Source organism: Schistocerca piceifrons, chromosome 4 (genome assembly GCF_021461385.2).
Source record: "Schistocerca piceifrons isolate TAMUIC-IGC-003096 chromosome 4, iqSchPice1.1, whole genome shotgun sequence".
Taxonomy (NCBI): Eukaryota; Metazoa; Arthropoda; class Insecta; order Orthoptera; family Acrididae; genus Schistocerca; species Schistocerca piceifrons.
The window spans coordinates 576,487,665-576,509,369 of record NC_060141.1 but is presented as its reverse complement, the minus strand read 5'-3'; the positions used below and the strand labels follow the sequence as shown (position 1 = coordinate 576,509,369).

The 21,705-nt window shown below is 44.3% G+C and overlaps 1 protein-coding gene across 2 annotated transcripts in view; it reads left to right on the top strand.

Annotated features, from left to right (window-relative positions):
- Nucleotides 1-21,705, top strand: part of LOC124795486 (claspin) — a 181,777-nt gene that overhangs the window by 78,894 nt on the left and 81,178 nt on the right. For both annotated transcript variants that reach the window (XM_047259532.1, XM_047259533.1), the window contains exons 8-9: nt 1,381-1,479; nt 20,570-20,727. In XM_047259532.1, coding sequence (XP_047115488.1) covers nt 1,381-1,479; nt 20,570-20,727 — 257 coding nt within the window. The remainder of the gene's footprint in view (nt 1-1,380; nt 1,480-20,569; nt 20,728-21,705) is intronic.

The following is a 21,705-nucleotide window of genomic DNA, read 5'->3' as shown; positions in this document are numbered from 1 at the left end:
GGTGCTTGGAGCAAATCTTTCACCTTGCAAGTGACATGTGGTTTCTCCCCCTCTTGCATTAAAATAGTGGTGTTGCCACAGTTGCAGCCTTGCAAAGCTGGAATCACGTGTTGCACAAGGAGGTCCTTATATTGTGCAGATGTCACTGTACACGTAACAGACCTGTGAGGTGTCATCCGTGAGTGTAGTGGATGTTCCTGCACAACATGTGTCAGAATAGAACCCACATGTGACAGTTCTGTACATCCAAAGCACCTTGCAGTGTAAAATGTGCATCATGTATCCAAAGAATATTTCCTGGCTACATATGATCCATTTCCATGCATACCAAAAAATGAAGGGCAAAGTCACAGCATTGTAGCCTCTCTTGGGGCTTTGTGCATTCTGAGTATTTTAGGGATACCAATGTAAAATGGGCTGCAAAATTTTTTGAAATGTTGAGCAGGAAGGAGAGAATTCCTGTGATACAGCTCAAGCAATGGTTGCAGAATTTGAAGATGTGCTGCACAGTCAGCTGTTGCTACACCCACTTCATCAGATGCCGTGGGAATGGGCTGCCTACCTCTCCCTGTTGCACCACCCAATTTTCTGTTTCTTCAGATTTCTTGATCATATTCTTTACCCCATTTATTGACATGGTGCCTCTTCACAGCTTTTTCTGTCAGTGCTGCTATTTCTTCTGTTCTGATAAAACAACTTTACCAGCAGTGCTGCATGGTCTTTCTCATCAGTAGCTATTGCATTTATACAGAAAACTTCACCCATCTTAACCCCTTACACCAACAGTCGCTTCACAGAAAAAATCAACACATGTTACCAAGTGACAAACAGCATACTGACCGCAAAACAAGAAACATTTCCCATTCTTATTTCTTACAGCGCCATATCTTCACCTGATGGCAAGAAAGTAGAAAGTGGAACTAATGCTCTTGTAAAATTTGACAGATGTGTGATTTATCTTACCAAAACATTTTACCTTTTATCTTGCAAAAGATACCAAGATTATTGAAATGATGTGATCTTCCTTTCAGCTGTTGTTTTCAGTGGGATTCCAGTAGATACAACTAGTTTTGTCACTTTGTGCATCAGACATTGTCTGGTGAAACTAGTACCTTCTCGGAGTGTCACGATTTTTTCTAGAGTATATTAATATGTTAGTACTTCTAAAAAATTTATAGAAATTGTAGACCCATATTACAAGAAGGTGAAAAATACTAAGATAGTAGGAAAACCTCAAAATTTATTATTAATATTGATTAGAATGTGAAAAGTTAGTTTTGGCAGTGGTTACTGTTGCTTTGAACTACACATGTAATGTGGTGGGTTTGTATAGCTTGTGGCTGTGTTGTTGTCATTGTTTCTTTTGTGTGTGTTTTGCAGTGGATGGAAATCTGCAGAAAGGAAAAAAACTGACCAGACTTAAGAGAATAATGACACATGACATGTTTGACTCACAGGGAAGCAACTCTGAAGATGAAGGTAAGTTCTTAGTGTGTTATTTTGTGATTGCTCTTCCTTGATCATAGTTCACATTTATTTGGTTTTGTTGATCAGGAGGTTTGTATCATGAATTATCATTTATAGTGTGTGTGAAAGCTTGGATTCCTCTATAGGCTAGAGTTAATTTTTTACATTTGGGTCTTATTTTTATGACGTGGTTCTGTTTTACAGCGAATATGTTTTTGACATACCATGTATCAAAGTAATAAAATTCTTGCGAAAGTCTATGACATGTCAGGAGAGCAGTGGTACAGCAACTTTCCATACAGATAAATATCTGGTCCCAGTGATTTGAAAATGAAGAGAAGCATTTTGATAAAACACTTCTACTAGTTTAATAATTTGACCATACGTTAAAATGCTTTTGGATTGTCAATGTCTGTCCTATTCCTATATTGAGCTTTTTGTGGTTTTTTGTTTGTCATTCTTTTCACTGGTTCAGTGTTTCCTAATGTCTGGTAATCTTTTCAATACTACATCTTTACTGTATTAGATTTCCATGATATGATACTTCATGTAATCCTTTGAGGTGTAACATAACATTTCAATGAAATTATATGTTGCACAATGTTTATAGTGCCAACAAATAATAATTGCCAAACATGAAATTAATTTTTATTAGTTGGTTTAGTAATTTTGAACATGCACATTGTGTGGAGATTTCATGCTATCTGTGAGAGTAACTGAGTGCAGATGGGCTCATTGTTTCTACAAGACAGGGCAATGGTGCCAGTTTGATCACACTTTGCAACACCTGCTGGTTTGGAGATTAGTCCATGCAGCTGTACTCCTGCCTTGGAGACTTGATGCACTTTATGGAATAGAGCACACCATGACAATGGACTTCGGCATGTCAGTGAGAAGAGTCAGTCTGCTCTAAAGTCTTATAGTTGGCTACACACGTCTTCAAGAGTAACTTCTGTTAGTTAGTAGCTTATTGGAAATAGATAAGTGCTATTCCACTTCCAGCACAGGCCAAACTACAAAAGAGATGAAGTCCACAAAAAGATAAAAGAAAATATCAGTTGGGGATATACAGGGTGTTACAAAAAGGTACCGCCAAACTTTCAGGAAACATTCCTCACACACAAATAAAGAAAAGATGTTATGTGGACATGTGTCCGGAAATGCTTAATTTCCATGTTAGAGCTCATTTTAGTTTCGTCAGTCTGTACTGTACTTCCTCGATTCACCGCCAGTTATCCCAATTGAAGGAAGGTAATGTTGACTTCGGTGCTTGTGTTGACATGCGACTCATTGCTCTACAGTACGTTTGGGCAGGCATTGTTGGTGATGTCTTGATTGGGCTCCATGTTCTTCCACCTATGCTCAATGGAGCACGTTATCATGATTTCATACGGAATACTCTATCTGTGCTGCTAGAACATGTGCCTTTACAAGTACGACACAGCATGTGGTTCATACACGGTGGAGCTCCTGCACATTTCCGTCGAAGTGTTCGTACGCTTCTCAACAACAGATTCGGTGACCGATGGATTGGTAGAGGTGGACCAATTCCATGGCCTCCACGCTCTCCTGACCTCAACCCTCTTGACTTTCATTTATGGCGGCATTTGAAAGCTCTTGTCTACGCAACCCCGGTACCAAATGTAGAGACTCTTCGTGCTCGTACTATGGACGGCTTTGATACAATACGCCATTCTCCAGGGCTGCATCAGTGCATCAGGGATTCCATGCGATGGAGGGTGGATGCATGTATCCTCGCTAACGGAGGACATTTTGAACATTTCCTGTAACAAAGTGTTTGAAGTCACGCTGGTACGTTCTGTTGCTGTGTGTTTCCATTCCATGAGTAATGTGATTTGAAGAGAAGTAATAAAATAAGCTCTAACATGGAAAGTAAGCGTTTCCGGACACATGTCCACATAACATATTTTCTTTCTTTGTGTGTGAGGAATGTTTCCTGAAAGTTTGGCCGTACCTTTTTGTAACACCCTGTATACTCTAGATAAGCAAGTCAGTAATTTCAGATGAGTACACATCAGCATCGGAATTAATACACAAAGTGCCCCTCTGAGCATCTGTCAAATACAGCAAGGCACATCCTACCAGTCATTGCCTGCGCTGTATGTTATTGTACTCTATTGTTCTTGTAATGTATTATTTATTTCAGAGTGCAATAGCACATTTGCAGCTAAACCTTTAAAATCCTGCTATAGGCACTGTGTATCAAATGCTGCCAATTTCTTCTCATATAGTTTTCCGATTATGCACTTAACAGGATAGCTCAGATTTACCTTTTATTCTTGACCATGTTGCCTTTGGTTTTTCTTGGATTTCTGAATTGTCTTCTTCAGTTACTGTTAAGGACTGTTGCATCACTTTTCTAGTATCTACTAAATAACTTGTGCGATTTCAGCAGTATTAACAACTTACATTCGAAAAATGTGAACTGATGTTGAAGCAGGATATGATGAAATCCGATTGAGAAAATGAGACTTCTTTAGATAAGTGGACAAAAGTTGTGTACAAAAGCAGTCCACAGAAAGTGGAAAACGAAAAAAAGTGTGAAAACCGTGTAAATTTTGTGGACAGCAACTGCTATGAAGCAGTAACTGTAATGAACTATAAAAGCTCCACAAGTGTACAAAGTGCTCTTGAAATGGTAGGAAATGATGACAGTAACTACTTTAAAATAACTAATGCAAAAAAAAAGTGTGCAAGCAGTGCAAGTTTAGTGGACGGCAAATACTATGAAATAAAGAGAGAACTGAGCACTCCAAAATTTCGCCATGAAAGTTCAACTTGTTGGGGGAGGGGAAGTAATTGTGCCTAAGTGTGGAGTGATGCTATTCTCAATAATGTTCCCATCCTGCCTGATAATGAAGATGTACAAACACAACAGGACACTTCTTCTGTTCCCAAATCTCTATTCAACCAGAAACAGAAACTACAGAGGTACAAGAGGTCGCTAGGGTGTGACTCCTGTGGATGCAGGATGTTGAAGAGTGGAGCACTGTGATGATGACCAGTCAGGCAGACAGCATAAGTGAATTAGGCGTTTATTAACTACAGTTACAATGAATTATCTTTTCTGTGGGAGCTTCAAGGACTATAGACACAGCACACAGAGTGGACTTCGCTGACCCACATGCTCAGCAGTCTCTCGAGGCCTTTGGTGAGGTCATGGTGGTTCATGGAGGTGTGTGGTACTGTGCAGGATAGCTTGCCCAGCTGGCTGCAGGTGTTGCTCATGTGGCGTCGATGCCGACCAGCGTGATGATGCTTTTGACCAGGGCACATGTGAGGACCTTGTAGCGAGTGCTCCAATCAGCTTCTATCTCATGGATGCAGATTGAGGGGCAGCAGCAAATAGTACACCTCCTGAGCACAGCATGACTGTGGTAGTGCCTCAAGCACCACCAGTTTGACCTCCATGAGCCAATTGTAGAAGACTCTTTGGTCTTCATATCAGCAGATGAGAGGTTGCCAGGTCACAGTGGCTAAGTCCAGCAGACCAGGCTGGCTGCGGTCTCAAAAGTAGTAGTCACGTGACAATGGTAGATGGCATATCACACATCTTGCCTTGATGCTGAGTCACTGCAGCTGCAAGATAGAGGAGCTCAGGAGCGTGAATATTCATAATTGTCTGCCTGAGGCAGTGACATTATGTGTTGGCAAATGCGGTCTTGTTTTCTAGGTTCATCCGCAGTCTCCACTGCACCCCAGCTTTCAGCTTTTTAGTTGATGCTTTTCTGCAATATCAGCAGGCTGTAAGGTATTCTTGTGTAAGATTTACATGGTTTTTGACACCTTGCAGCACTGTCAAAATGGCATTATGATCTTTACACAATGAAGTCATCTTGCTGAATTGGTGATTCATACCTTTCACAATGAAGTCATGTTGCTGAATTGATGATTCATACCTCTCCCTCAAGTTGTGTGGGGCAATGGCCGCAGTTGTGTGCTACGATATTGCAGTATCGACTCTCCTGCATGTTTGACAGTCCAGTTGCAACACTGCTGTTGAGCCTGCTTTGCTGTGGCTCAGTGCTGGTTGGGGAAAACTTTTAAAAATTTCATTCACCCAGTAAACCTTTCTGTGGTACAACAGTTGTCTATCCGTTAGAAAATTCGCCCTTAATTTTCATTCGTTTGTTTCTGAAACAGTCTTATTACGTACCTGTTACGTGAACAGTTATACTGTACAAATTTTTTCCACTTAAATCTTCATGGAAGCTGATTAACAAAGTCTTTGTATTGCTTCTTAATTCTGCACTGTCTGTTAATTAATTATACACCAAGTGGATTATACAAGTTTACAATTTTATTAGGTTGCACTCTCTTTTATTTACACTAGTTCGCTATTTGACAAGTATCTGATGTACTGGTAAGTCAGAGGTGGGGGGGGGGGGGGGGGGGGAATTTCACCATTTAAAACAAAAGAAGAGTACTTAAAGTGCTGCTAGAAATAAGGCAACACCAGTAGTAATGCTTAGTTTTGATGATATGCTGTTGTTTATATTGTTGACTATGCTAGAAAGTTTGTTTCAAGGTAATTGTTCCAGTTTGCAATGTTATAGGTTTGTCCAAAGATAATAATAATAAGTCACGGTTCAGGACCTTTAGAAACATTGTTTTCTGGTGGTAATATTTGTAAAGGTTTTTCCAGCAAACAGAATGGAGGTTGTGATAACTGGATTGTGGAAGGTGAAATTATGTTCGGACTGTATCTTAAGTTGTACCATTTATCAGAATACCACTGTTTTTTAATTCTACTTTTGTCACTCCCTTGGATTCTCTGTTCTTGTAATTATTCATGATTATGGCTTCTGGTGAGAAAACTGAATAAATCCAGTACATTACAACCTACTGGAACTTAAGTTGTGGAGCCAGCACTTCTCTTGTGTACTCTGCCAGTTCGGTTTTCCCTGACAACAGCTGCAGTTCACGCACTAAAGTGTTAGTCTGTGTCACTCTATGTGGACAAATCATAATGCTTTGTCTTAAAGATTCTCCCAAGTCTTAGTACTAGTGTCTGTGATACTGTTTCTGTTAATTGTTTCAGCTGAGCTCTAGATTTTTCGTATGGGTGTCCCAACTCTTGATACTTGTTCTGTATTTAAAAAAAAAAACCTTTCTCTCTCTCTGTGCTTCAGTACATAATTCCACTGGTGCATCTTTTAACATGCAAACCTTGTTTCTTACTTCTATATGTTGAAAGTTAATCTTAATCGCTACCAGTCGCTAGTTAGTAGCATGTCTGGCAGTCTGGAGAAGAGTATTCCAAAATGTAGATGTTGGTTCTGAACTGTGTTCCTTCCCCACCCCTGATGGAGTGTAGCAATATCAGGACTATGATAATCCTCCTTGACGTCTTTGTTGGTATGCCACATGCCACCTAAGAACCCTACTTATTGAACAATAATGGACAGAAAAACTTCCAAACCCCATGGTACATAATAAATCAATAAATTCATAGTAATACTTAAAAAGAGTAAAGACAACAAATGCATATTAAAACTCCAGTACAACTTGAAAATCTGATCACAAACTACTTATTCAGTGGCTTGAGTGCATCAGATACGCTGTGAGTAACTTGATTGTCATTAAGAGGCAGTTTCTTAATTCTTTTAGACACTTTGGTGGTGTGACTGATGGAACTTGTGATAATGCATCCACAGCTCCTTTGAGTGGTTCGACTCTACTTACATGAACAACAGATGTTTTCATCAACAATTGTAATTTAACAATTACTGGTGAACTAATTTCAGTGATTTGGTATAGATCATGATACTTGCTTACATCTAGGATTGTATGGGTTGGTTTGCAGTAATTACTGACCAATTTGACTCTGTGGAAGTTTGCGTACATGTTGCCCCTTCTGTTCCTGAAGTTCTAAGGCTTTTGTGTTAGCTCGTTTTACTCTTTGCCAAACATTGTGTAAACGTTTTGCAAGGTCTTTTACTTATTCACTATTGGCTCTAAGTTTGGGCTTTATTATGACACAGAGAGATGGCATCTTTCTACCGTAAACCACCTCATATGGCGAAATGTTGAGTTGCAAGCCAAGTCTATGAATTTAAGATATATATCCTGACTGCTGTGTAGGCTATTAATATAGTAGCTTAAATTCTAGAAATAATTCTGTGCACCCTCTCTGTTAGTCCATTTCCTTGTGGATGAAAAGGAATTGTTCAGAGTTTCTGAATGCGAAGAAAATTGCGCAGTTGTTTCATTAACTCGGAAATGAAATTTATTGCTGAGTAATTATGGTATCAGGTACACCAAACTTGAGATCCAACTGTTTACCATAGCTCGTGCTACTGTGTTAAATGGTTGATACTTCTTGCAAAACTTCATTACTGAAAGCTGTCGGAACCATCATGCATGGTCTGCACAGAGTAAACCATCATGAGTCGTGAACTGTGGCTGTAGTATTGCATGACAGTGTGTCAGATGCCTGTGCCTTCTGCCATAGTCACACTTTTGTCTAGTGTCTGTAATACTGTGATTTTTCTGCGTAAAGTATCAGCATTGGTAAGCCTCTTACCAAGTTTATGAATAACTTCGTAATCAAATTTGCTCAGTTTGAGTGAGCATGCTAGAAGCATCTTTCAATTCCAACAACCATTTTTGCGACATTTGGTTTGTTACAATCTATAATTTTTGACCATACAAATAGCAGCAGAAATAGGTGATCCAGTAAATAAACTGGGGGTGTGTGTGCCCTGGAACAACCAGGAAGTCCGGGAAAAACCCAATAACTTTTTTATCCAGGAGAAAACTGGGAAAAACACTGAAATTTTTTAGAATTATGTGAACTTTCCAGTGTTTCAGTGTTCAGTTAAATTTTGTAATTTTGACTGGTAAGAACTGAAATCCTAATAAAGAATATTACTGTTTCCTGCTACTGTGGAATAATACTGGAACAATAAAGCATAAATCAGAGAAAAAAAATTTAAGCTGCAAAAGAAATGCGCCATTTACAACAAAACACAGTGCACACACAATCGTCTGCCAACAGCAAAATGTGTCAAAGGATTTAGGATAAAGACTATGCAGTACTTTATAACAATAAACTGCTTTTTATGAGTATGACATCACAGTTGTTTACATTATCTTAGTTTGAGCAGTTGCCAGTTGGCTCACACACATACACAGTTCAGTCGCGTATGAGCGATACCTTCTCCTGCTTCTGTCTACTTGAGGTGTGGCTGTTAACTGTATTGCCACTAGCAACAAGCAGTCAGGTGCTGCCCAAAAAGACTTTTCTGACACGCTCAAGCTGCCAGATTCGCGCATGCAGAGAGCAGTCTGACAAGGGGAGGCCGCCAATTGTGAAATTCAGATTCGATTCATACTGTGCACAATAAAAGCTCATGGCCAGAGGTGTAATGTGGCAAAGCACCAAGATGCACTTCTCAGCTGTTGTCGAGAAAATCGACATTTAAAAGAAACCGTTGCAGTGAAATACTCTATACGATTAATAATTTTCTACAGCGTCGTGGCGCAGCGGTAAGCGCTCGGGTTCGTGATCCGAAGGTCGCCGGATCGAATCTCACGCCATATATATATATAAACTATTAATGAATTGCTTATGCATGTTGGTGAAGACGGATCACTCTCCAATTGTACCGCCTCCATGTTTCCGTTTGTTTAACAGGGTGTACCAAAGCTCTCCCGTCCGCACTGATTTTCGACGATGTTATAAGTTGCGCTAGGGACCGCATCTACCTTCTTTCGAAGTTAGCAGGCAACTACGCTGTTATGCGGCGGCTCGTTTCGGCCCATTCAATGTCTGTTCTTCAAGTGTAACGAGCGAGTAACGGAGTTTATATTTCATACCTGCCACAGCAAATTTGTGTTCGTGGGGTCTCTATTCTAATTCGAACGTTTGACTTACGGTATACGTGTTCGTTTCGGAATATCGTTTCTACGTCTTCCGTTAACTATACGTGGTTAACATTATGAAGACAATTAATAACATTTGTGAAATACAACTTTGTTTGCGGAAAACATAATGATGTTCGAAGTCGCCAGTTTTTCCACGACAAACGACTTTCAAAAATTTATTATATGCATAATTGTTTCAACTGATTGCCGGGAATTATATATATATGAATTACAAAAATCAAATACTAAAAAAAACAAGTTAGCATGGCGCGAGATTCGATCCGGCGACCTTCGGATTACGAACCCGAGCGCTTACCGCTGCGCCACGACGCTGTAGAAACCTATTAATCGTAGAGAGTATTTCACCGCAACGGTTTCTTTTAACTGTCGATTTTCTCGACAACGGCTGAGAAGTGCATCTTGGTGCTTTGCCACATTACACCTCTGGCCATGAGCTTTTATTATGCGCAGTATGAATCGAATCTGAATTTCACAATTGGCGGCCTCCCCTTGTGAGTTGTGGTGGGAAGGAGAAAGTCTCCAGGTGACCTGTGTCTACGTTTAGTGATTTTGCGGTTTCGTCTTCATTTCAAGCTTTCACTTCAAATGAAAACAAAATGGATTTCTGTGGCTGGAAGCTATCAAATGAATTGAAATACATTCACATAATTACGAAGGCTAAAATGTTTTACGTTTTTCAGTTTTCTGATTTTATTTTATTCTCGTCAGTCTAGCATTAATTGTCTTGCAGAACAGTGAAACTATTTTTGCAATTTTGCTGAAGAAATTTGTCTTTTGTGCTGAGACAGTCAATTTATTTGGAACGAAGTGTTTCATTTCACACCATTGGCTAGCTTCAAGTGCATGTTTTCATCTCCTGGCATATATGGCATTATGCCATAATAATGAACCAAACATGAGATAACACAGTACTGGCACGCCAAGAAAATTTACATCCTGAAAACCACACTGTGAAGCTTATTAATATCAGGTTGGGGCCTACGTAATTGTGAATTTGGGCATACAAATATGCACTTTAAGCTGAATTATGCGTTTTACTATGATTTGCCAAATTCCGATACTCTTGGGATGGCCTCTGATGTCCTGTTTCTTTTATGATGTAATTTAAGATATCTTAATGTTTTATACGTATGAATGTATGGGCTTCCTACAGCATCTTAGCTGTGCACACACAGTAATATCTATTTTCTGGTGCTCGCTGGCAACTGCTGAAACGAATCTCTTTCCAACAGGTCGCAGAAACATATTGTGAATGGTGGTTTGAAAAGCATTACTTTCAAAGTAATTTCCTTTTGTGCAAGATGAATTATGTTATGTGTGAGAATGTTGGCTTAATTTGTTAAATCACATAGCATTTGACTCTCATTTAAAACTTAACACTATGAGGACCAGCAAATTAGAAAAAATTTCAAGACCAGAAGACCAGACATTTATGGCATTATTTAAAATTTTACTGGCACATTTGTGTGATGCATCTTAAAGTGTAAAACCTGCAAAGAAAAGCTTATATGTGAAAGCCTGTCTTGTAACTACACCAACTATATTAATTTAAACCATTAAGTTTTCCTGTTTGTATGTTTGCACTAATTAACAGCGATGTTGCTATTGGCTGACTACATCACGTGTCCTATGCTCCAAATATCTGCTGTCGTTGGCTGGCGAGATTATGTGATATGAGCTATGATTGGCTTATAAAAGTTAATTGCAATCCGAATTTCAGTGCTTTTGAAACTAATGTGCTGTGTTTGATGGAATTCGAATTTATACTTTCATAATATGAAAAAATGCAGCGTACATGTTGCTGCACTTCAAAGATCTTTTGAAAATGTGTTTTTTTCTGGGTTTCGTTTCCTAAAGTTCTGGGAAGTTCCTTTCGAAAATACTATGACATTGTCTAAGTAGGCCACACATTTCTTATGCTTTAAGCCATGGAGAAATCCCTAGCTTTGAAATGTAGCTGGTGTGTTCGTAAGTCCAAATGGCATTCTGTGATATTGATAATGAAACCATGTGCTGTGAAGACAGTTTTTGACTTATCTTCTCGGACTACTTCAAGCTGATGATACTTGCTTCTGAGGCCCATTGTGAAAAAATACCTGCTTTGGCCTAAACTGTCCAGTCTCAGTAATATTGGGAATGAGATATGCACCAGTGGTAGTTTTGGCATTCAGGTATTGGTAATCACAACATAATCTGTATTTCGTTGTACCATCTGATGATTTTTGGTGATGATGACACTTGCCATTGCGCCCCCCCCCCCCCCCCCCCCCCCCACCCTGTGGGACTGTAATGGTGTTCTATTCTTCCTTCTGTCAGATGCTGATCATTGAATTCCTTGATTAACAGTTCCAGATGACTTTGGTCATATTATGGTTTCTTATAGACCGGAGTATTGTTCCCCTTGGGTATATAGTGTTGTTGTCTAACAGATGTTGCTGCTAATGGACTATCTGTATTAAACAGATCCATGACTTGTAGTTTAAAACTTCCAGCGCTTACAATAACTCCCTTCTAAATGATTAACTTTTTTGCGAGCTGTCAGTTTGCTTGCAGCTTGTGGCTTCGGTCACTTATAACATCTAAAATGTCAGTCATTGAGCCTTTTGGCAAACTAACCTCATCAATGCCAAAATTGTCTAGGCTAACAGGAACCATAAATTCACCGTTTATATTACAAATGTGCGCCACACTTCTGCACACTTACAAATGTGCGCCACACTTCTGCACACAAAACAATGCATTTTATCCACTTCTTCATTACTCTCCAGTATAACCACCACACGTAATACCTCTTGTAGATTGGTATCTACAGGAACCCAGACTAATTTCCCTATGCCTGATGATATGTTATATGGGAACCAGTCCTTAGTGTACATTTTCGCAGTTCACTTGGCAACACCTTCATGATCAATGTACCTTGCGACATTGGACATTGCCTTGCTTGCTGTTCATGTTCCCAGCAGAAACCAAGTTCAATCAGATTCAATTGTTTACCACAAAAGATCAATTTTAGCATGATGTTTATCAAGGAATTCCAGTCCAAGAATTGCAGCATACTCTTCACCAACATGTGGCAACACTTCCATGTGCTCATGAAAACCCTTAGCTCCAGTGCTTAAGTCCCCCTGCGGGTTCGGGGGTAAGAATAGGCCCGCGGTATTCCTGCCTGTCATAAGAGGCGACTAAAAGGAGTCTCACACGTTTCGGCCTTCTGTGATGGTCCCCTCTTGGGTTTGACCTCCTTTTTTTTTTTTTTTTTCTTCCCAAATTTCCGTTGTTAGTGCGTGCCATTTGGGGAAGGACACCTTACGTGGTGTTTTTCTATTGGTCCATCATGCTCCACTATCTTGCATGTTCCCTGTTGTCGTGTGGGGGGGACTACGCCCAACATCTTCTGGTTTGTCTCCTTCTCGCCTTGTGCGCACTCTTCTTCTTAGCGCCTACGACAACTGTGGACCCTTTCAACACCTAAAATCCATCACGGTAGCCAGTCCGTTGTGGTGGGGTCGTCATGTACCCTCTTGGTGGTAGCCCCCTGACCACGCAGGGATCACACTACAGATGCCAGAGTTGTTTCCCCCCCATGCATGCCAAGGAGTATGTGCCCATCTTGTCTGGGGCACGGGGACTCCGGGCAACGGGATATCGGCCAGGTACCCGTTGCTTTGGCTGGGTGGCGCCCTTGGGGAGAGCCCTCATTCGGAGTAGGTGGCATCTGGGCGGATGTGGCGCAATGAAGCACAATAAATCACACCAAGCTGGTGGTCGCACGGCCACCAGCGTCTCTAAGCGTGGTAGAGTAGACTTTGATGCTGCACAATATGACCCTCAGTCGTTCCCCTCGTTGGCTGCGCCATGGGAGGGACGCCGATCTAGTGCCAAGCGGGAGCCCTACGTACCGCAATACCTTGTCTGCAGCAGGACTGATGGTGACTCCTTTCTTACAACGAAGCCTCTGTTTTTTGTGGAACACCTGGAGGATAAATTTGGGGAAGTGGCGGGGTTGTCTAAAATGAGGAATGGGTCCATCCTCCTCAAGACGTCCTCCCCAGCCCAGTCACGAGCGTTGCTCTTGTGTGATAAGCTGGGTGACGTCCCTGTTACCGTCACTCCCCACGGTAGCTTAAATATGGTCCAGGGGATTATTTACCATCGTGACCTCTTGTTACAATCCGATGACGAGCTGAGAGCCGACTTGGAACGACGTGGTGTACATTTTGTCCGTCGTGTACATAGAGGACCCAAGACTAACAGGGTGGCCACCGGTGCCTTTATCTTGGCCTTTGAGGGTGATGTCTTGCCCGAGAAGGTCAAGGTGATGGTTTACCGTTGCGATGTGAAGCCATACGTCCCTCCCCCGATGCGGTGCTTCCAGTGCTGGAAGTTTGGGCATATGTCCTCCCGTTGCCCATCCAGCGCTACATGTCGAGATTGCGGACGCCCCTCTCATCCCGATTCTCCATGTGCGCCTCCGCCTGTATGTGTCAACTGTGGGGAGCACCACTCTCCATGCTCGCCGGATTGCCCCGTTCTTCATAAGGAGTGGAAGATCATGGAATTTAAAACCCTGGACCGGCTTACTTATCGAGAGGCAAAACTGAAATATGAAAGGTTGTATCCTGCTTCCATTCGAACATCTTATGCTGCAGCCATGTTATCGTCGCCCACGCGAGCGACGGTTGTCGCCTCATCTGTGCCGCCTTCAGTGGGCCCTCGGGGCCGTGTATCTCTGTCTGCCCCCCTCGTGTCTGGGGGCAAGCCTTCCTCTGTTGCCCCCTTAGCAGTTGGGGGCAAACCCTCTTCTGTCGCTCCCCCCACGCTTACTTCGGGAGTGACGTCTGCTCCACAACCGGGAGGCTCGATCCCTCCCCCTCCTTCTCCACCGGCGTTGCCTCCGCCGGTTCCTCTCTCGCGGAAGGGGTCCCTCGGGGCTCTCCCTTCCTCCGTTTCTTCTCCTTCCCAGCCAGATGTCAGCCAGTGGCTGAAGGTTCCGCCACCTGCTGGTCGTAGGGCTTCTGCGTCGTCGTCAGCCTCCGACGCTCCTTCAGAGAAGCTCTCCCAGCCCTCTCACCCTAAGGGCCGACGTGAGAAGAAGGAACGGCATGTGTCCAAGAAGAAGGACGTTCCGGCGGTTTCAGCACCGCCTGCTGTACATAGTCCTGGCTCCGGGGATGAGGTGGAGATCCTCGCCTCTGCCGCGGATCTCGCCCTCACGGAACCCTTGGGGGCCTCTCCTATGGACTCAGCTGACTCTCCCCCGGTGGCGGCAGTTGGCTCTGAAGCGCTGTCTGCCTCTTAGTCGCATTCACGCCCTCCCGGTCCCTTCCTGCTTCCATTCTCCAATGGAACTGCGGCGGTTATTTCCGCCACCTGCCTGAGCTCCGGATGCTTCTGAGTGATTCCCCTGTTCTCTGCATTGCTCTGCAGGACACTTGGTTTCCTGCACTGCGGACCCCCACCCTTCGCGGTTATCGGGGATACTATAAGAACCGTGCTGCCTGTCAACGAGCATCAGGTGGGGTTTGCCTCTTTGTTCACCACTCTGTCTATAGCTCGCCAGTACCCCTTCAGACGCCTTTAGAGGCAGTTGCTGCCAGGGTTGAGCTCTCGCCGGCTATTACTGTTTGCTCTGTTTACATTCCTCCGGATGGGGAGCTCCCCCGACATGTCTTGCCTGCGCTGCTGGCTCAACTCCCGCCACCATTGCTGCTTTTGGGCGATTTCAATGCCCACAACCCTCTCTGGGGTGGGACTGTCTCCGATGACTGCGGTCGGGCCGTGGAGCATGTGTTGGCTCAGCTCGACCTTAGCCTCTTGAACACCGGTGCTCCCACGCATTTCAGTGTGGCCCATGGCTCGTTCTCGGCCATCGATCTCTCTCTTTGCAGCCCTGGACTTTCCCATCCCTCCACTGGAGAGTGCATCCTGACCTGTGCGGTAGTGACCATTTTCCCATCTATTTGTCACTGCCCCAGTGTCATTCTTCTGGGCACTTGCCCCGCTGGGCTCTCCACAGGACTGACTGGCCAGCTTTTACTTCCGCTGCAACCATTGAGTCTCCCCCACAGGGTGACATTGACGAGGTGGTCCGTGTTTTAACCACGTCCATCATTTCAGCGGCCGAGGCTGCCATCCCCCGTTCTTCTGGCCACCCTCGGAGGAGGGCTGTACCCTGGTGGTCGCCGGAGGTTGCTGAGGCTATTCGCGACCGTCGGCGGGCTCTCCAGCGTCATGGGCGGCACCCGTCTCTTGAGACCCTCATCACCTTTAAGAGGCTCCGTGCCTTCGCCCGTCGTGTTATTGCACGGCGTAAGCAGGAGTGCTGGGAGAGGTATGTCTCATCCTTGGGCTCCCATGTCTCCCCCTCGCTCGTGTGGTCCCGGATCTGGCGGATTTACGGATACCAGACCCCTATGGGTGTCCCTGGGCTCTCCTTGGACGGCGCTGTCTGCACGGACACTGCCGCCATTGATGAACGGCTTGCCGCGCACTTTGCTCAGAGCTCTGCGACTGCATCCTATCCCCCCGCCTTTCGCTCTCTAAAGGAGCGAGCCGAGTGGACGCCGTTCTCATTCCACACGCGTCGTTCTGAAACATACAATGCCCCTTTCAGCGAGAGGGAATTCCTCGCTGATTGCCCTGATACAGCACCAGGCCCAGACTGCATCCACGCGCAGATGCTGAAGCATCTCTCCAGGGACTGCCAGAGACACATCCTCACCATCTTTAACCGCATCTGGAGCGAGGGCGTATTCCCGTCGCAATGGCGGGAGGGTCTTATTGTCCCCATCTTGAAGCCCGGTGCGGACCCACTGGCGGTGGACAGCTATCGTCCCATTACCCTCACCAACGTTTTGTGCAAATTGCTCGAACGTATGGTGGGGCAGCGTTTGTGTTGGGTCCTTGAGTCACGCGGTCTCCTCGCTCCATCCCAGGGTGGCTTCCAGCGGGGCCGGTCTGCCACGGACAATTTGGTGCGGCTGGAATCAGCTATTCGTACGGCCTTTGCCCAACGTCAGCATCTCGTTGTTGTATTTTTCGATCTGCGGAAGGCGTATGACACCACATGGAGGCATCATATCCTCGCCACGTTGCATGAGTGGGGTCTTCGTGGTCGGCTCCCGGCTTTTCTTCAAAGCTTTTTATTGCGCCGCTCTTTCCGGGTGCAAGTCGGTGCCACCTCTAGTTCCTCTTATATACAGGAAAATGGGGTCCTGCAGGGCTCGGTGTTGAGCGTCTCCTTATTTCTAGTGGCCATTAATGGCCTGGCTGCAGCCGTGGGGTCGTCGGTGTCTCCTTCTTTGTATGCCGACGACTTCTGCATCTCATTTAGCTCCACGACTACGGGAGTCGCCGAACGCAGGCTGCAAGTCGCCGTTCGCAAGGCAGCATCATGGGCTCTGACTCATGGTTTTCAGTTCTCTGCAGCCAAGACTCGAGTTATGCACTTCTGCAGGCGTCGGATGGTCCACCCTCATCCTGAACTTTACCTCGACGGCCACCTGCTTGACGTGGTGGACACTTGCCGCTTCTTGGGACTAGTGTTTGATGCCCGGCTCCCATGGGTTCCTCATGTTACTCAGTTGAAGCAAAAATGCTGGCGGCACCTCAACGCCCTCCGCTGCCTTAGCCACATGTCTTGGGGTGCAGATCGCTGCACGCTGCTGCGATTGTACAGAGCCCTTGTGCAGTCCCGGCTTGATTATGGGAGCCTGGCCTATGGGTCTGCGTCACCCTCAGTGTTGAAATTGTTAGACCCCATACACCACTGTGGGGTTCGGCTTGCCACTGGCGCTTTTCGCACTAGCCCCGTGGATAGTCTACTGGTGGAGGCCGGGGTTCCCCCGCTGCGGATTCGCCGCCATCGTCTGCTCGCCGACTATGCTGTCCACGTGCATTGCTCGCCAGGCCATCCCAATCGTCGCCTACTTTTCCCTGCCATGGTCCTCCATCTGCCTGAACGGCGACCTAGGTCTGGGCTTTCCGTAGCTGTCCGCGTCCGGTCCCTGCTGTCGGAACTGGGGTCCTTCCCTCTTCTGCCTCCCTTCCGGGTCCATACACCTACGCCTCCCTGGTGTTTGTCCCGGCCATCTGTCCGTCTGGATTTGGCACAGGGACCTAAGGACTCGGTTCCGCCTGTGGCCCTCCATCGCCGTTTTCTTGCGCTCCTCGCCTCATTTCCGGGCTGTGAGCCTGTCTACACTGATGGTTCCCTGGTTGATGGTCGCACTGCCTACGCTTTTGCTCACGCTGCCCATGTTGAGCAACGCTCCTTGCCGGCTGGCTGCAGTATTTTTACTGCAGAGCTGGTGGCCATCTTGCGCGCTCTTGAGCATATGCGTTTCTGCTCAGGTAGGTCCATCATCATCTGCAGTGACTCCCTGAGCAGCCTTCAGGCCATCGACCGCTGCTATCCCTCTTCTCCTCTGGTGTCCTCTATTCAGGAGTCTGTTTCCGCCATTGCCCGCTCTGGTCGTTCGGTGGTCTTGGTTTGGACGCCAGGTCATGTTGGCATCCCGGGGAACGAACGTGTTGACAGGCTGGCCAAAGGGGCGATCGACGCCCCAGCTTTGGAGATCGGCCTCACAGCTCGCGACCTGCAGCTGGTGTTGCACCGTAAGGTGCTTGGGGTGTGGTCTGTTGAGTGGCGTGGCATGACAGCCCCGAATAAACTGCGGGCTGTCAAGGAGACGACCGATGTGTGGCGCTCCTCCCTGCGGTCTTCTCGCAGGGAGTCTGTTATCCTGTGTCGGCTCCGCATCGGCCATACATACCTGACGCACGGCCATCTTTTGCGTCAGGAGGATCCCCCCCTGTGTTGGTGTGGGTCCTGGCTGACGGTCGCCCACGTTTTATTGGAGTGTCCCCGACTGCGCACCCTTCGGCGATCTTTTAATCTCCCGGGCACCTTGCCTTTGATTTTATGCGACGATGCCTCCATGGCTGACAGTGTTTTACATTTTATCCGTGCTAGTCCTTTTTATGGTTCCATTTAGAGTGGTCCTGCACCTTTCCCTTTGTGTGTCTCTTGTCCTCGAGTCTCTCATATTTGGTTGCAGATTTTAGTGTGTCGTCGGTTGGTTGACTCTTTCCCTTTTTTGTTGTCGTGGTCAGTCAACCAGTCTCCGGTCATCGTCTTTTGTTCTGTTTCCTTTTGTCTGGTGTCTTCGTGTCTGTAGTGTTCGTTACCGCATTTGTGTTCTTTTAGGGCCTGGGGGGGAGTCTCCTTCCCCTTGGGGTTTTACCTGCTTCGTGCATTTCCGTCTCGCCTTTTTTTTGGAATGGGGGACTGATGACCTTAGCTGTTTAGTCCCCCTTAAACATCCCAACAACCACCACCTCCAGTGCTTAAGTCTAACAGTGTCGTCCCTAATAACTTCACATCGTCAAAAACCCCCCATTACCTGTCATATGGAGACCCCAGCCTCTTCCTGCCTAAGAGGTTCATACTAACTTATACCAGTCAGTTCTCCTGATGTAGGCGGGAGATGACAGATTTTACAATTTTTCTCCCACCGACCAATTGTTCCAGTATTTTCATCAGTTTTTAACTAATTGTCATCAAACATCTTTTTTGAAAACTGCCATTTCAATTGTTATGGCCAATGGTCAGAAGTCCTTTGCTCATTAGTCATTTTTAAGTGATATATGTATTGAATTTGATGGAACTTGGGAAGTCACAGATGACCTGTAGATAGATTGTTATATTTCTTCTTTCCTGTGTATTTTGTAGAACATATACTCATCTTGCTGAGTGTTGTGCTCTGTTTGGATAATCGTTTGTGTGTTGACGTTGAGTTTAAGTGAAGTTGCTTATTATTCAATGTTATTATAATTGGTACAAATCTCGGATGTGGTTGGTGATGAGTGTTAGTTTGTTACCTGAATCACAGAAAAGCTTTATTTTTGTGTAAACAGTTATTTCATGTGTACCTTATTCATCATATTCATAGTATTTTAATTCGGTGTTTTGTTTTCCATTGTGGTAAAAAAAGTATAACTATGTTATAGAATGTGGCAGGCACTGTTTTATGAGAACAGTACTTTTGTATTTAAAATCCAGAAAACGTCCCAACTAGTGCCAGTCATCTGGGCTGTACTACAGATAATAGGTATGGAATCAACATTTTTCGTTGTTCCAGTTTTTTCATGTGTGTTTTTTAGGAATTATTTAGCTTTTTCACATTGTAGGGACAGACTCACATAAGTTGACTCGGGATTATACTGAAAATGAGTTGTTTTTTGATCATTTGTATCTCCTGATTTTTAAAACTGAATATCTTAATTTTTTTGAAGGTTGGCTGATATGTTAATGACTAACTCACCCACATCTGTGTGTGTTAAAAATTTATGTTCCTTGCTATATAGTAAGCCTAACAAACAGCAGTCGGTCTCCACATACACCTCTACAGTATTATGTTCTACTGGGAATGCTTTCTGATTGATGATGCATATTGTATGCATTTAATGGACATTTTTTTGGTTGCTGTTTTCCTTGCCTCTGACTCCTGCATTTTCGTGCCTTGTGACTGACTCGACTACACTCATAACATGCCGATAGAAGACATTTTGCATATGGTGCTGACGTTCACATCTGTAACATTTGACTTCAGAGGCAAAGGCTCGATAGTCATTATGTCCTCTTGTAGCAGTATCTATTTCTTTCAGCTGTGTGGCAGTTCTGATAGCTGGGGCCAGACCATAAGGATTCTCTGTCGTGACTCATTTGTGACATGTCCACAAGGTATTACATAAGAAGACATTACAAGACCTATTCCAAGCATCATGTAGGGTGACTGCGTCAGCTTCTGCATTTCTCCTCAGCACAATTGTTTGCACATTGACGTTTTGGATTCTATCTGAGAAGGACTGAACCGATTTCTTTTGTTTCTGTACCAAACTGTTTACATTTTCCCTGAAAAATCTTGTTTTGTTCTGTTTCCGGTAGTGTTGGCACAGCCCTTCAGCTAGCTCCTGGATCGTTTCTGCTTTCCTTAAGTGCTTTGTGGGAGGTCACAAATATTTTAGTCTCACCAGCAAACAAAGTGTCAAAGACATTTTCTGACTGTTTTGTACCTGAAAACCCAAAGCAGACACATGTAGGTGTCATACTACTTGCTTTCATTGTATTCTATAATTACAGATGTTATTTTGGTAGTTATCTCTCTCACATTATTGTTCACTGTTTCAGGTGATGATGCCAATACTTCCACAGTGTCAAACCTTACTATCCCTCCCTACCAACCTGGTGGAGCTCAATCGCAGATTTCGCAGCTTACGCAAGAGAAAGTTAATGCTCCTTCACCTACCTTAGAGGTTATGCTGTCAAAGGAGTCAGCAAGTCAGCAGGTATGTCATCTTTTATAGATGATAAATATGTTTTATTTTATTTTTTGTAATAATAAGAGTAATTGCAAGGGAACAGTTAGCAATATTAGGTAGCGCAGACCTTTGGAGATGAGATTTATTTCTCTTTCATAACATAGATGAAAACTGACAAGCTATCAGGGATCCTGGGCAAAAAGTCTACCAAATTGACAGAAAATTCTAAGTTTTGTTCTTATGTTAAATCAGTAAACAGATTAAAGCCATCTGTCCGGACACTCTGTCATTGAAATGGAGGACGACAGAGTAAGGCTGAAATATTAAATGTCTTTTTCCAAAACTGTTTCACAGAGGAAGATAGTACTGGAATTCCTCCTTTAAATTGTTGCATAAACAACAGAATGACAAATGTTGAAACAACTGACCATGGGATAGAAAACCAATTGAAACTGCTTGACAGAAGAAAGGACGCTGGGCCTGACAGGATACCAGTATGATTCTACATGGACTATGTGAAAGAACTAGCTCTTCTTCTGGCAACAGGGTACCATACATCATGGGAGGATCGAAGTGTTCTTGATGATTGGAAAAAGTGCAAGTCATTCCCATTTTCAAGAACAGTCTCTGTCGTCACTCTGTTGTAGCACTTTGAACAGTTTTATGCTTGCGTGTTACATTTTGGGGGACTGAAAATCTGTAAGGATCATCATGGGTTTCAAGAGCAACGATCATGTGAAATTCATTTCTCTCTGTGTTCACTAGATCCAGAAAGGTAGAAACAGGTGCTCAGGTTCCTTGACTTCTGGAAGACATCTGATACAGTGCACCACTGCCACATAGTGAACAAAATACAAGCGTATGGAATAGCAGACCAAATATGTGACTGAATTGAAGATTTTCTAGCAAAAATAACACAGCATGTCATTTTCAACAGACCAAAGTCTTCAGATGTAAAAGTAACTTTGGATGTTCTCCAGGGAAGTGCTATAAGACACATTGTTT